General features: G+C 34.2%; 1 protein-coding gene across 5 annotated transcripts in view; it reads right to left on the minus strand.

Annotated features, from left to right (window-relative positions):
* RCOR3 (REST corepressor 3) overlaps positions 1-14,503 on the minus strand; it is a 50,451-nt gene that overhangs the window by 7,174 nt on the left and 28,774 nt on the right. For 4 of the 5 annotated variants that reach the window (XM_074322421.1, XM_074322419.1, XM_074322418.1 and 1 more), the window contains exons 9-10: positions 12,626-12,703; positions 4,213-4,270 (exon numbers count right to left, since the gene is read on the minus strand). In XM_074322421.1, coding sequence (XP_074178522.1) covers positions 4,213-4,270; positions 12,626-12,703 — 136 coding nt within the window. The remainder of the gene's footprint in view (positions 1-4,212; positions 4,271-12,625; positions 12,704-14,503) is intronic. The other variant, XM_074322420.1, reaches the window with a different exon arrangement.

A 14,503-nucleotide genomic window follows, 5' to 3' on the forward strand; every position in this document is an offset into this window, starting at 1 on the left:
ACAGCAGTGGGGCAGTGATTGGTACATCTAAGTGAGTGCTAAAAGTCAAAATCATATATTCTTTCCAATGTCTAGCCTTTCTCTTCTGAGTTTTGCGTTTCCATATTCCTTGTTTTAAGTTAATCCATCATAAAAATGCTGGGAATTTTGAATTATTAATTATTTGAAGCAAGTGCATCAGAGGGCTGGCAACTATACTTTTGGGTCTCCATTCTTACGGTATCCGCTATAACAGAAGAAACTCTGTAAAGCGCATGTGCGCCTTTTAAATGGGAAAGAATGAATCTCCTATTTTCACTTCCTTTTGATTATTCATGTACTAGGTTACAATCCTTATGTCTTAATCAACTGCCAAATTTATTTTTCTCCTACTTTAGGAACTATTCTAGCTTTTTAAAGAAAGTATGAGATAAAATTAGAAAGAAGACAAGTTCTAGATTTGCAACTTCATTTCTCCTAAAAAGGAATGAATGTATGAACTGCAGGGAAGAGAAGGTAACATTTAACTGTGAGGGTAATGCCCTTGCACACAGCTCTGTCATTTCCTGTTTTACATGAGAAGGCAGGCAATACATACATATAAAAAAAATAACTAAAAATTAAAGTTGACGTCTTGATAAAACTGGCAAAATTTTTTGTTGTTGTTTATCCTAAAGTAACACAAATTTTTAGTTGGGGAGCATATTTTTTTTAGCACTGACTATGAAGTGAATAGTGTACATTTAAGAGATCTAAATTAAAATTGAAAATACTGTACCACACTTCTGGCCCTATGTACTTTAAAGAGTAAATGTTTTGTACTATCATTTAAATACATTGTTATTTTTTGAACATAGCTAACAATTACTCCATTTTATATGAAAACACACACACACACACACACACACACACTTAGAATCTAATTCCTTTCTTAATTCTTGCTAAGTAGGAAATATTTATCACACGAATATCAAGATTGATTTTAGGATAATTTGTAAAAGCACTATAAATTAGCAAAATATATTTATACTATATGACACAAACTACAAATGGATATCTTGCCATTTACACAAATATGGGAAGACTATAATTGGTTTCATTGTTAACTAATTTATTATAATACAAAATTTAGATACTTAAGGCTAGAACAGATTACAGAAGTTGTAGAAATACCATTCTTGGCAAGTATTTTAAGAGGATTAAATTATAAGCATCTATAATATCCCACTTGGGGACTCTTGAATGTTATTAAAGTTATATAGCTAGAACTAAAATTAACATAATAAAGTGATAGATTACACAAGGATAACTAGACATTCCTATTTGGTTTGAGCATGATTTCACCCCTTTCCAAATAAGGGGAAATTGTTTATTATTTATTTATTTAAATACTATTAAATACTATTCATTTATTTAAATATTTATTATTTAAATGGTTACTATTTAGTTAACAACAATATGAGTAGATGGGAAGTAAAGTGGAAATACTGTATATTTAAGCCCTAGAAAATGATCTTAATATATTCACTTGGTTTTAAAAGAGTTACAACAAAAATATTTATCTAATAATAGTTATAAATCTCACTAGTGACACTAGAGTATTTTTCTCTCCAGGTCACTGTAATAGTCAACTATGAGCAAGATAAAACAAAGCATTTAATAAGTGAGTGTCAAATCAGAATACAGAGGGTACCAAAAAAATGTTATGTACATACTAAGAAAGGAAAAAACTATTAAAATTGTAATAATATATACCGATAACAAAAGATAAATACAAGTCACGTTTGACTTCTGCAATTGCAAAAGATGCTCAAAGTGGTTACCATCAGTGTTCAGACACTTCTGAGTATGGCGAACTACTGCTTGAGGAACATTGACCAAAGTGTCCACTTGTATACATTTTTTTGGCACCCCCAGTATATATGTAAAAGGTCTTGACTATAAAATCCTATATAAATTTTAAAATGTTACTATCAAAACATAAATGATGTATTACTTCATGAAACTGAAACTGGCCATAATAAGAATAACATCATATAAAGGTTTATCATAAATAAAGATTAAAAAGAAAAAACAGAAACAATTGCCTGCTAAGATAAATTGCAGTTTAATTTTGACATGTATGGTTGCTATCTAGATAGCAAACCATACATGTCAAAATTAAACTGCAATTATGTACCTCAACCACACTGGGACTCAGGCACAGCTGACATTACTATATGATTATATTGTTTATAAGACACACTTCTGAGCATTATATAAGTGTGTGGACATGAAGCAAAAATGGCACTTTTTAATTCTCCCTTAAATAGCTATTTTGGATACAAATAGCTTTATATTGTTTTATTTTATATAACAACAAAAACTCGTAAAAAACAAAAACAAAAAACCTAAAGACCCAAACAGAAAACAAAAATTTCACAGAGTCAAAATAAGTAAAAACAAAGACATTAACATACTAAGAAAGTACTTTCAAAATCCTAAGAACATGCCTATTTCCCCAGAAATTGCTGTATTAACATAATCTACTTAAGGGTTATTTTTTAGATGTGCATAAGAATACTGAAATGTTTGATTATATCTATACATACTGCATTCTCTTAATATTTATAAGCTGAGATAATGTCCACGTCTATAGCTCACTATGGATGTAAACCTTGCCACTGTCTCTTCCCTTGAATGTAGCTTGCACACCTGCAACCCGGCCATGGTCAACGAGCTCTACCACGTAAAGCAGTGTTGCATGCAGAACAGCATCAAATCCTGAGTGCTGTATAGAGAAACATTAGCTCCAAGTTTCCTTGGTGACTCTCCTCAGAAAATCCTTTCACTGGGACAATTTTTTGCACTAGAGTACAGGATTAATGTACTAACCTTTAAGCCACTGAATACTGGAAACCAGGGTTAAATTCTCTAAGTTACAGACTGCGATGGAGGGAGACATAGGCTTTACGTCAATAAAAGTAATGCCTACTCCAATAACTGTGTTAGAACTATAAGTCATAGTTCTAAATGAATTAGAAGCAGCCATTAAAAATACTAAACTTTTAATCAAAAATTTAAATCATGTTTTGAATTTTAAAACAGCTTTGATTGAACATTATAAACGAATTTGTTCTGACTCATTCAGAAACTTAGTTCTACAATTACAGATATGCTCAATGCACACCCAGCATCCTGCCTCCCCAGGATCAAGTATTTTTATTTATGAAATGACTGTGTGTGCTGTATAGGCCAAAGAGACGGCTGACATCATCCTGTGGGCACCCTCCCGTGACATTTTCAAATCACACTGGCTGGGTAATTCTTACGCACTCTAACCCAAACTGCAGAGTCATCTATGAATCAATCTATAATTACATTAGTGTCACATCCCAATGGTACTTGCATAGCATTTTTGAGTTACATATGTTCTCTATGTTGGAATACTTGAAAATATGTTTAAAGGTATACTTATGTGTTTCACTGGGGCCCAATTCTCTTATAGTAGTTAACCTAGGTAAAAGTACTCACTCAACACAAGAGGGCTCAAACAGGAACAAACTTAAATTGTAGAACAAACTTAAAACTACACAATCAGTTCTGCAGATAGTTCAAGGGTATTTCTAGTACAAAAAATGTTCTGCCACATAATTCAACAAAGCATTCTTATAAATAGTGTATTTAAAATGCTATATGGATATATTTTTAAATATCTCTTACGTCTCTTTTATAATACCAACATATATTTTTAGTCAGGTTTCTCAGCATTCAGTGGCACATCTCTTAAGTAAGTTATAATACACTGGAAGTTAAGCATACCATTAATATTTTCAGTACCTGACATTTATCAAACAGAGAATCACTATTACACAGAGAAACCAGAAATATGTAATAGTTTATTCATGTTTTAACCAAGAGTCATCAACAACTGATATAGTAAGAACGAACCCCACTGCAGGAATACCAAAACAGAGGCACAGAGCTTCTGTCACCATAGGACTTGTCAAGCTTGTTATCACCATCATTTACTTAGTGCTGAGAACACGTTACGTGCTGTTCAGGACTCAAAATGCACACAGGTTCAGTGTGTCATACCCACAAGTACAGAACAGAATTCCTGGTCAACAGGACTTTGTGAACACAAGAGCCCTTTTTTGATTCATTTCTAAAGGAAGGGAAGAACTATGGTAGTCACTTTTCATGACAAGTTAAATAGTTAATAACAACAAGAACTGCTTATCTTTAATATACCTTGCACTGCTAGAAGCTGCTCCTCTGTGGTCCAACGGGCATTAATTTTCTGATTTGACTACAAAATTAAAGAGAAGTTTCCTAATGAGGATATGAAGACAGACATTTTTCCAAAGTGCTTATTTAATTTTTTTTTTAACTTTTCACCAAATTACAGACATGAGATTACTAAAACTCTGATTTTGGAAGATTCCATTTTTATAAGGATTAAAAAAATATATTCTGAGTTACCCTTTACCCACATAAAAAGATAATAAAAGGGAAATGCACCAATTTGGGAGGATGAATAACATTCACATGTATAGTCTAGTCAGAGGTATTAAAACTGAGAAGATCTATTAGTTACCTATTTTCTAACGCTAATGTTCCTATCACATTACAGATTTTAATTTTAGCCTAGTTTCTTTTAATTAAATTGATTGGGGTGACGACATTGGTTAATAAAATTATACAGGTTTCAAGTGTACAATTCTATAATACATCATCTGTATACTGCATTGTGTTCACCATCCAATTTCAGCCCCGTTTTAAACTGGGCTAAATTTAAGAGATTTTGTTTTCTTTAGAGAGGATCTGTGACTCTCTTTAAAATTCTTCTGTTCCTATTTAGATGAAACCTATCCTTACCCTACCAGAAATAGTGTTGTATAAATTAACATAGAACTGTAAATCAGGCCTAAGTCCAAAATATTTCTTTAAATTTCTGAAGCAGAAAGTGACACACTGTAACAAAATTTTGTTTCCCCAAGACCCCTCATATTCTTCCCAATATTTGTTTTTAAAAAATCCTAAGTTTAGGATTTTTATTATGGCAATATTACAATATTAAACATCTAATCAAATTTCATTAGTATATACCCACTGATGAGTAATCAAGGACTTTTGGCAGTAGACGGAGGGACAGAAATAAGTACACCAGCCTACAGAGGTTTGCAGTACAAACTGCCCAGATAAAGTAGTCTGGTGTGATACATGGACATGCTGGGCAAAACAGACAGGCTTCCTTTGAGAAGGGGTATTTAGCTCTTATCTTACTCATGGTCTTAGCAATAAGATTTCTAGAGCACAGAGATTCTGAATAATACCAACTTTCTTGCCATGAGTGAGGAGGTGTAAGTAAGCATTAAAAAAAAAGGAATAAAACAAAAATTCAAAATTAAAACAAACCATTATTAGAGAAAACAGAAAAAAGTAAAATAAGACTTAAAGGAGGGATAAACCTAAACCAGAAAGCACTGAATTCCAGATCATGAGATAAGTGGGACAGCAAGGCAGGCCAGGCAAAGACAGTGAGTAATCCTCAAGGTTAGGGTGCTGGTGATGCGGCAAAGGACAAACAGTAAAAAGATAAAGAGAGGAAATAGGACATACATTAGCAGTAGTAATAAAAAAACAGTAAACTAAGGCTAGAAAAGTGAAAAGAAATAAAAAGGAAATGATAAAGGAAAAATTAGAAAATCTGAACATATGTTCCCCCCAAAAGAGGACTAACAAGAATGGAGTAGGAGCTAATACTGAATTAATACACAGGTAATTTGATGTTACGTTGGCTGTGAAAGGTAGAGAGAAGAGGTCCTTGGTACCCAAGGATAACTGGTTTAGAACTTTCTTAAAACAGGTCCAAATATTTCAAACGAAATGGTTAAAAAAAATAAAGCGTTGATTACAACTTAATCTGAAATATGAAACTAAAACTAATAAAAATTAGTTCTTAAAAACAGTTAACGAGTTAGCTTATGTTTCATTTTAATTTTTGACATATTGTTTCTGACTATACAATGATGTAACATTCTCCAGCTTTGAAATTTACAACATGAGCACAGAATACATCATCTTTGAAGATCTTAAGAAATTTCTCAAGGGCCTCTCAAGTTTTGCAAATCAAATTATTCTTTTATGAAGTGCTTATCTATGAGTCATCATCCTTTTTTCTTCAATTGTAAATTTTGCTAGATACCCATCTGTCAAGTGTTGCTAGTGATTAAAGCCCTTCTCTCGTGCTTTCATAGACTTCATGAAGTTTCGCATCTTTTGCAATGTTTACAATTTCATTTTGGTTTAGGTTATATATGCATTGTATTAGCGAGAGAGTAATCGAGCAGGATGTTGACGTGATGAATGGGGTAGACATAGCTACAGTTAATTCGGGAAAAGTGATGAGTAGAGCCCAATTTTATAAGTGTTCAGTTCATTAGAGAATATTTTGTTTGGCAAGTTTTGCTTTTCCATTCACTCTTCAGATCAATGAGCATTTGGATACTGAGAATCTCCTGTAAACTACACTGCAAGTTGTTCTGAGTGATACATTTAGAATAGATGTAAAATACAGAGGGTGCCAAAAAAAATACATACATATTTTAAGGAAAAAACTATTAAAATTGTAATACTCAATATGTACCGATAACAAAAGATGAATACAAGTCACGTTTGACTTCTGCAATTACAAGAGGTGCTCAAAGTGGTTACCATCAGTGTCCAGACACTTCTGATTATGGCGAACTACTGCTTGAGCAACGTTGACTAAAGTGTCCACTTGTATCCATTTTTTTGGCACCCCCTGGTATATATGAAGATATATTTATAATACATGTAAAAAACATCTAGAACACTGCCTGAGCAAACAAGTTAAAGTTGATCAATTGATGTTTGTTAAACCTGAAAGGTAGAAACTGGAGGAAAAGGTGTTATTAATGGAAAGGGAACAAAAAATGAAAAAGAAATAACTTGCACTATGAAAACGTATTTTCAGCACACAAGCAAATCAGGAGATGGGATGAACACAAATAACTATTAAGTGGGTGCAAAAGTAACTGCGGTTTTAAAAGGTTAAAAATAAATGCGAAAACCACAATTATTTTTGCACCAACCTAATATTATTAAAATAGAATTGTAAAGAGCATACGGGGATTCAAAGATGAGAGGAAAAGTCACAATGATTGGAATGGGGGAAAACGCACATTGGAAAGGCTGGAGATTGAGATGGGTTTAAGAACTGAGTTTCTGAAAGGCAACGATGAGGAAAAGGCATACCATGTATTGGGAACAATAGGATTTGTGTCAGGAACAAGTGAAATAAGCCTGGAAAATTGGTGAAATTTAACCAAACCAAAACATGGTTAGGACCTCTTTTAGAAGGGCAGTAAATATCAAGGTTGATATTAATACGCAATATTTTTTGCGGGGCAGGGAAGAGCAGGAGAGGGGAAGGATTATAACCAGAATAAGACTTTACGCCTAGAGCTGGGAGAAGGGTAAAGGTGTTAAGGACTTCAGAAGACATGCTCATTTGGGAGATGCGGGAAGGCAAGGCTAAAATGAATTCACTTGGGATTCACCGAAAATGAGGTATCTGGCAGGTCAGGCGGAGCGCAGGTCCCACTTGAGGCTAACACAGATTCATCTATTCAAACACATTTTTAAGGGCCTGGAAAATGTTTATGAGGGAAAACAATGGAGTCATATCTTACTCAGATGTGAAGCTCTAAAATCAACCTATGAATTGAGCATGAAGGTCCACGTAGCCAGGTGTTCCGCCAGCACTGGAACGGACCACTCGTTTTGTAGTTAAATCCCAGATGAAGCCTTTGGCTCAAATTTAGGGTAGTATTAAATGAAAAATATAAATACATATTTAAATACTAGAATCTCATTCAGTTCAAGGAGATGCTCACACAGGAGGCATGTGGAAGCTAAAACTGACTAAAGGAACAGTGGATTCCCAGTTCCCAGCCTCATAACTGCTCACTCTTGGGGCACACACTCAATAAATGGAGCCAAGGCAGAATCGCCAGCACTACTGCACTTGCTATTACTAAACATTTTCCTTTTATTTGACTGAATATCATCTTTGAATTTGTCTCATTTAAATGTACATATGATGTAACTTTAATATGGTGATGAAGATTGTATATTTCCAAAGAGAAGAGAGAGAAATGAATTCTGGGGGTAAAAACTTGGAGAACGGCTATATTTATGTATAGAAGGGGAAGTTACAGCTAAATTTACATATAGAAGGGGAAGTTACAGCTAAGAAGGGGACATAATGGTTATAAAAGAGAACATAACCTCTCAGAAATTAAAGGAATAAAGGTTGTCATCTATGTCAAGGGCTCAGAAGAAGGCAAAGGAAATGAGTTAGTAGAGCTGTGGAAACTGGTCATTAGCACCAATGTTAACCTTTAAGAAGACGCTTGAGTGGGAAAATGCAGGGGGTGGAGGTGAAACTGTATGGAATTGAATAGTCTATGGGTGACAAAATTGAAGCAATGGAAAAGGGTGAAGACTAAAGGAGAAAGAGGATCAAAATTTTGTAAACACATAAGATTTCAAGTTACTAATTTTTATATTCTCTTTTAAACCCAACAAACGCTCATAGAGGTTTATTTAACTTAAGGAAAGGACAACTAGAATATATCTAGGAATCTAACACTGTGTGGTAGTTGTGGTTAGCTGGGTGGTACCACTGAGAACATTCTACAGCAAACCCCAGTCTGAAGTACCATTGCTTTAAAAAATAATAAAATATTAATATAAAACAATCCAATACATACTAGTAATAACAAAAAGGCCCCAAAGAGCCTTCTAGAACAATCTATGACAGCCTTAGTAAATTCAGCATCTTTACTGCATTCTTTCCCTTATAACTTAATTAGTCTTTACATCTTTCCCATTTTAGTCAGTAGTAGATTTATACTATCTCTGAGTGGGAAGAGTTAGAAAAGGTCACCAAGTTAAACCTACCCAATGCTAAAAATTCCATCCAACATCCATAATGAAAGAATGTCACCCACGTAGGCATGAAAACATCCACGCATGGGGAAATTTCTGGCTTCAAAAAGCACTCCTTTCTCAGTTTCTTTCTTCCTGGATTCATTAAGCTCTTTGTCCCCACCTACCTACCTTCACCCAAAACAAATCAAAGCCTGACCAAACATCCACCACTCCCCCCAACACTCCCACATACTTTGAAGGGGATACACTGATTTCTACTTCGCAATGCTCTTTAGAGTTATCACTTGCTGTCCATTCCTACAACTAATGCCCAACCCTACCCAATCCCCTTTACCATTTACTTTATCACTCACATGCTTGGTATTTGGGCAGCTGTAAAGTTTCTAAATTATCCTGTATAACAATGGCAAGATAACTTCCCTAAAATTAAATATTTTCATTCCATCCTTCCCATATAGAAGGAGCTGTAGGGTATTTCCATCTGACTAATTTAAAAGGCAGCCCTCTCAGCTCTCACAAAGACTCACACTCTGGTCCTTGCTAACTGGTCTCTACCATGAAGACGTCCCTATTCAGCTCAGCCTTGTCAATACCGCTCATACACGGTGTTCATTCGTCCTCTGCATCCAAGTTTGCCTTCCTACGCAGACAATGTACTACTGGAGAAAAGACTGTTTCACACTTCTATTGAATTCTCAATAGTAATTATAATTAGCACCATAATGAGCACATAATAAGTGTTGAAGAGAATACCTGTTGACTGGTTTATAAAAGTGCTTTTATATTTCCCCACTGGATTTGTATGTTGAATGTACTGCTCAACACCAAACCATTGCTCATGATTCCCTCTGGCTGCCCTTTTTTGTATGTGTAAAAATCCTACAGATCCTTCAAACCTCAGCTGAAACATCCCCCTCTACGGAGTATTCCCTTATGATCCGAGCAGAATGAATAATGACCACTTGTTTGCCTGTGACACTTTACTCACACCGTGTTGTCCCGAAAATAAGACGTAGCCAGGCAATCAGCTCTAATGTGTCTTTTGGAGCAAAATTTAATGTAAGACCCAGTATTTTATATTATATATTATATTATAAAGACTGGGTCTTATAGTAAAATAAGATCGGGTCTTGTATTAATTTTTACTCCAAAAGATGCATTAGAGCTTATTGTCCGGCCAGGTCTTATTTTCAGGGAAACACGGTACATCTATCACATAACTTTAATCAGTTTCTCTTATAACATCTAGACTACAAGTTCCTTTTTTCTTAAAAGCAGATGGAAAATCCATCTCTTCCTCATTTTCATGTGTCCCCCATGTTTCCCAAACACATACTTCCTGCAGTCCTAACTCAGTGCTTTACATAAAATAACTGATCAATAAATACTTATGGACGTATGGACTTTGCACCAAATTTTTCCCTAAATGAAAATAACTAACACAACCAAATGAATAAGTAAAGCATCTTAGTAACTGTTTACTTCTAGTTGAGTTACATCACTTAGTCGCCTATTGTTTCAAAAGTTAATGAAATTCCTTAGGTTAGAAATTACCTAATCTAAAGGTAAGGGGAGAGATCACATGCTTTTTCAAGGTCTTTATTATGGCTGTTAATCTAGTATTTTGAAATATGTGTATCTATTCAGGTTGCTCTCCCTGAAAGGCAAGAATGATAAATATAAGTATATGTTGGGTATTTTCTAGATAATAAAACATATACGTTTTCAAGTCATACGAGTTCAATAAATCAACTTCAAAGTCACATTCAAACTTCAGTGTATGGACAGTAGAATGTCAAAATTGTGGTTTCATTTTGATTTGTTTTCACAATAAACCAAAAAGTGTAATAAATGTTTGATAATTTCTAACCCAGTAATTGCATTTAAATGGGACCATCTATTATACAATTTTGCTATTATATGAAAACTTCCAAAAGTAAGAGGCAGCATGATATTAGTCTAGGACACCAACTGGACTCTAAGAATCTGAAATAGAGCCAGAGGTTAACTACTTACTAGACGTGTGACCTTGATCAAGTGCGTTAACTTGAGGCCCCGTTTCCTCATATAAAATAACAGCAATGCTTCATCTACTTCTTTGGATTCATACGAGCATCAAATGAGGCAGCATATAGGAAAGTTCTAAGTGCTATTGCATTTGCACGTCTCACTGTATCTAATATTAATGAATGAGAATATCCTGCAATTTTCTGGAAAATTTGAAATTAGAATTATCATTTCGTTGAAAATTTGGTATACTTTTTCTGGAAAATTGTCTGGGCCTGGTGTTTTCTTAAGAGAAAAATGTTAATAGCTCCTTCATTTTATTTAATGGTTATAAATTATTCAGGTTTTCTTTCTTTTTAAGACAGTTTTGGTAAGACATATTTTCCTAGGAATTTCTAAGTTTTGTTTACATTTTTAAACTTATTGGCATAAAGTTCTTCATGGTATTCCCATAATGTTTTCAATATCTGCTCTATTTTAACGTTTAATTATTAAATTGTATTTTTAAGTTATAGGCATTTAAAGTTTTTTGCTTTTGTATATTTTAATACATAATTAAATATGAAATTTCAATACAAAATTTACAATGATTTTTTTGTTGCAATAATATAACAAAGTAAAGTAGTATTCTTGGTATTATACTGTCTTTAAATAAATGTCACCAGAATGTTTGTCAGTTTACCTGTGGGGCTGGAATGAGGTATTAGTCTATGTATATTTTAGTCTTTTCCACTTCCTAACCTTGAAAGAGATATTCAAAACAAACAAAAACAACTTTCTTCATAATGATTCTTCCTTCTGAAAGACTGTAATGAGTAAGATGGCATATGGTGCATTAGTTCTGAAGCACTACTCTTCTGCCTCGCTCCCAACCCCTCACATGTATTTGCAGGTATTTCAGTCAATGTGTGATCTGGGGCATGGGAGGAAATGTCCCATTAAGATCTAATAAGATTATTCGATTATTACATACATAGAAAGGCCAGTGAAGCATATGAAGTATAACATAGGAGTCTTAAAAAAAAAAAAGAAAAAAGATTTCATAATAGGACCTTCTGTAAAAAGACTTGATCGGACTTCACGGGCATTTAAGTACTCCTATAATGATCACAAATACCAAAAACATTAAGTCTCAGTTGAAATACAAATTTATGATCAATCTGTATCTTGTTTTCAGATTTCGTATTTTCAGGGATACAAATACAAGAATGTAAGTTCAGATACTAAAATCCTAATTGGAAATCTGAGCCAAAAGACAAGCATCTTAAATTTGTTAAAATGAGCTCCTTTTTTGGTGATCATCTTCTTGCTGTGTTACCAATTCACACAAGCAGGAAAGGGCTTTGAGCAAACACTGCTGTAGAACAAGAAATGTACTGGCTTGTTCATCAATGACCTTCTTCTGGTTTCACATGCACGGGGCCTACTTGTATAGCTATACTCCCTAATTACTTTGCTTGAAATGAATTGCTAAGGGCAGGAAATAAATGATTTAACTGAAATCATTAGCCAAGTCTCTCAAGACTATCTAAACGACAAACAGACATAACAAGGTATCCATACTATTAAACCTTCACAGTATTAACAACACATGTGACCAAAGTAGTGGCTGAACACTGGATAACTCAAAGAACAAGGTTTCACCAGTTAGCCACGTGTATTCTTCATAACGTACCTCAGGAGGTTTGAATTCTTCGATTCCACCTTCCATTTTCTGTTTAAGTGCACTGTTTACTTGCTTAGCATTCTGAACCTTCAACAAAATAAGCCAAAATGTGAATCAGATCATGTACTTAGGTGAATTTTTGAGCTCTCAATAAAAAGGATATATACCAAAACCCTTTTAATTTTATTTCAGGATAGACACGGTAGCTGGTATACTTATGAAGTATGTGGGTAAGTACTCAGGTAGCTAGGTACAGTTTTTTGCTGACAAAAATCACATATAAGCAAATGCAAAACTCGTATTATGCTTCAATTGTTCCCTAGTATACCAATTGTGTTGGAACAAATTCATGTTTTCAAAACAAGTGTTATAGCACAACTGACTCTATTTTAACCATTATACAGGTGAGGAAGGTAAAGCAGAGAAGTTAAGAAACTTGCCCAAGACTACAGACATAGAAAATAGAACCTGAATTTGAATTATGTCAAGTTTTTAACTACTATGCCATTAGCAATACTGTTAATTTCAACCTAGAATACTAAAGGTTAGGATTTTTGTTTGTTCATTCACTATTTTTGTTTTTTGGTTTTTGGTTTTTTTTCACTATGGACAATCAAATATTTAAGTGATTTGTGAATTTTTTTTTTTCTTCAGAGATCTTAAAAACACATCTAATATGTATAAATCTAGGTTGGTCCAAATGTGGTTAGTTGGTCAGCCATGTTAGATAGATATACAGAGAGAAAATGTAAAGTCTCAGTCCTTCAGGATTTCAGAGATTAGTGGGGAGATAAATAAATATAAAACTATGATACATATTAAAACATCTAAGCTAGACTTGGAGAGAGAAAGAGAACAAGAGAGTAAGTGTGTTTGTATATGTGTTAATGGGTGTGGGTGGTAGTGAAAATTAAGTTTTCCAGAGATGACACCAAAATTGAGTTTTCAAGGACTAACAGGAATTAAGCAGGTAGACAAGGCTGGGGAGGGAATGCCTTCCAGGCAGAATGCATTTAGGAAGGCGGGAAAGCCCTAAAGCCTGGGCAGTTAGGCTGGGACCAAAGAATTTTAATTTTGTCTAAAGATTGAAGGATAACTAAAGGATTTTTAAACAAGGGAGCAACATAACCATATTTGCCTTTTAAAAGGAGAATTCCAGTAGTAATTTGGAGAATAGAATGGGGTGAAAAGGATGGAAACTAATCAATTTAACAATCCAAGTGAGGAATATTGAGGACTTCAATTAAAAGAGGAAGGAAGGAATAGTGGTAGTGGTACATAGAGATGGGTTAAAGAAATAACTTGGAAACAATATGAAGATGTCTTTGCAACAACCTGATTGCGGATCATTAGGCAGAAGGAGGAATGAAGGTTAACTCTTTGGTCACTGGCTTAAGTAACCAAGTGTATGATGTGCTGCTCACCAAGCTAGGGAAAGCAAAAAGAGGCACAGATAACTAGCGTGGGTATGGAAGATTTCAGTTGGACATTGTACATGAGATGTGTCTGGGATACGTATAGAAATACAATTTGTAAACCCAAGAACGCAAACATTTACTATGTCACACACACATGAAATAAACAACCAGGAAAGGAGTTCAGAGCTTTAGAACAGTTCCTTTATAAAAATCAATAAAAATGGTCCATAAGTGAAGTTCACAGTGTTGAGGATAAAGTATGAATACATGTGACTGAATATATTTTATTCCTTCATTATTTAAAAAAATTTTGAGCACTTTTTAAATGTTATAGGCAAAGAATTTTAGAAGTCTTCTAAAGAGAAGGAGTGCTTGGTTAGGAAGATGGGAGTCTTGCACACGTTCGTGGTTCAACTAAAGGCGAAGCAGTCAATATCAAATAAAATATATACGTATATTCAAGAGCCTA

This window comes from Rhinolophus sinicus, linkage group LG17, assembly GCF_036562045.2.
Source record: "Rhinolophus sinicus isolate RSC01 linkage group LG17, ASM3656204v1, whole genome shotgun sequence".
NCBI lineage: Eukaryota > Metazoa > Chordata > Mammalia > Chiroptera > Rhinolophidae > Rhinolophus > Rhinolophus sinicus.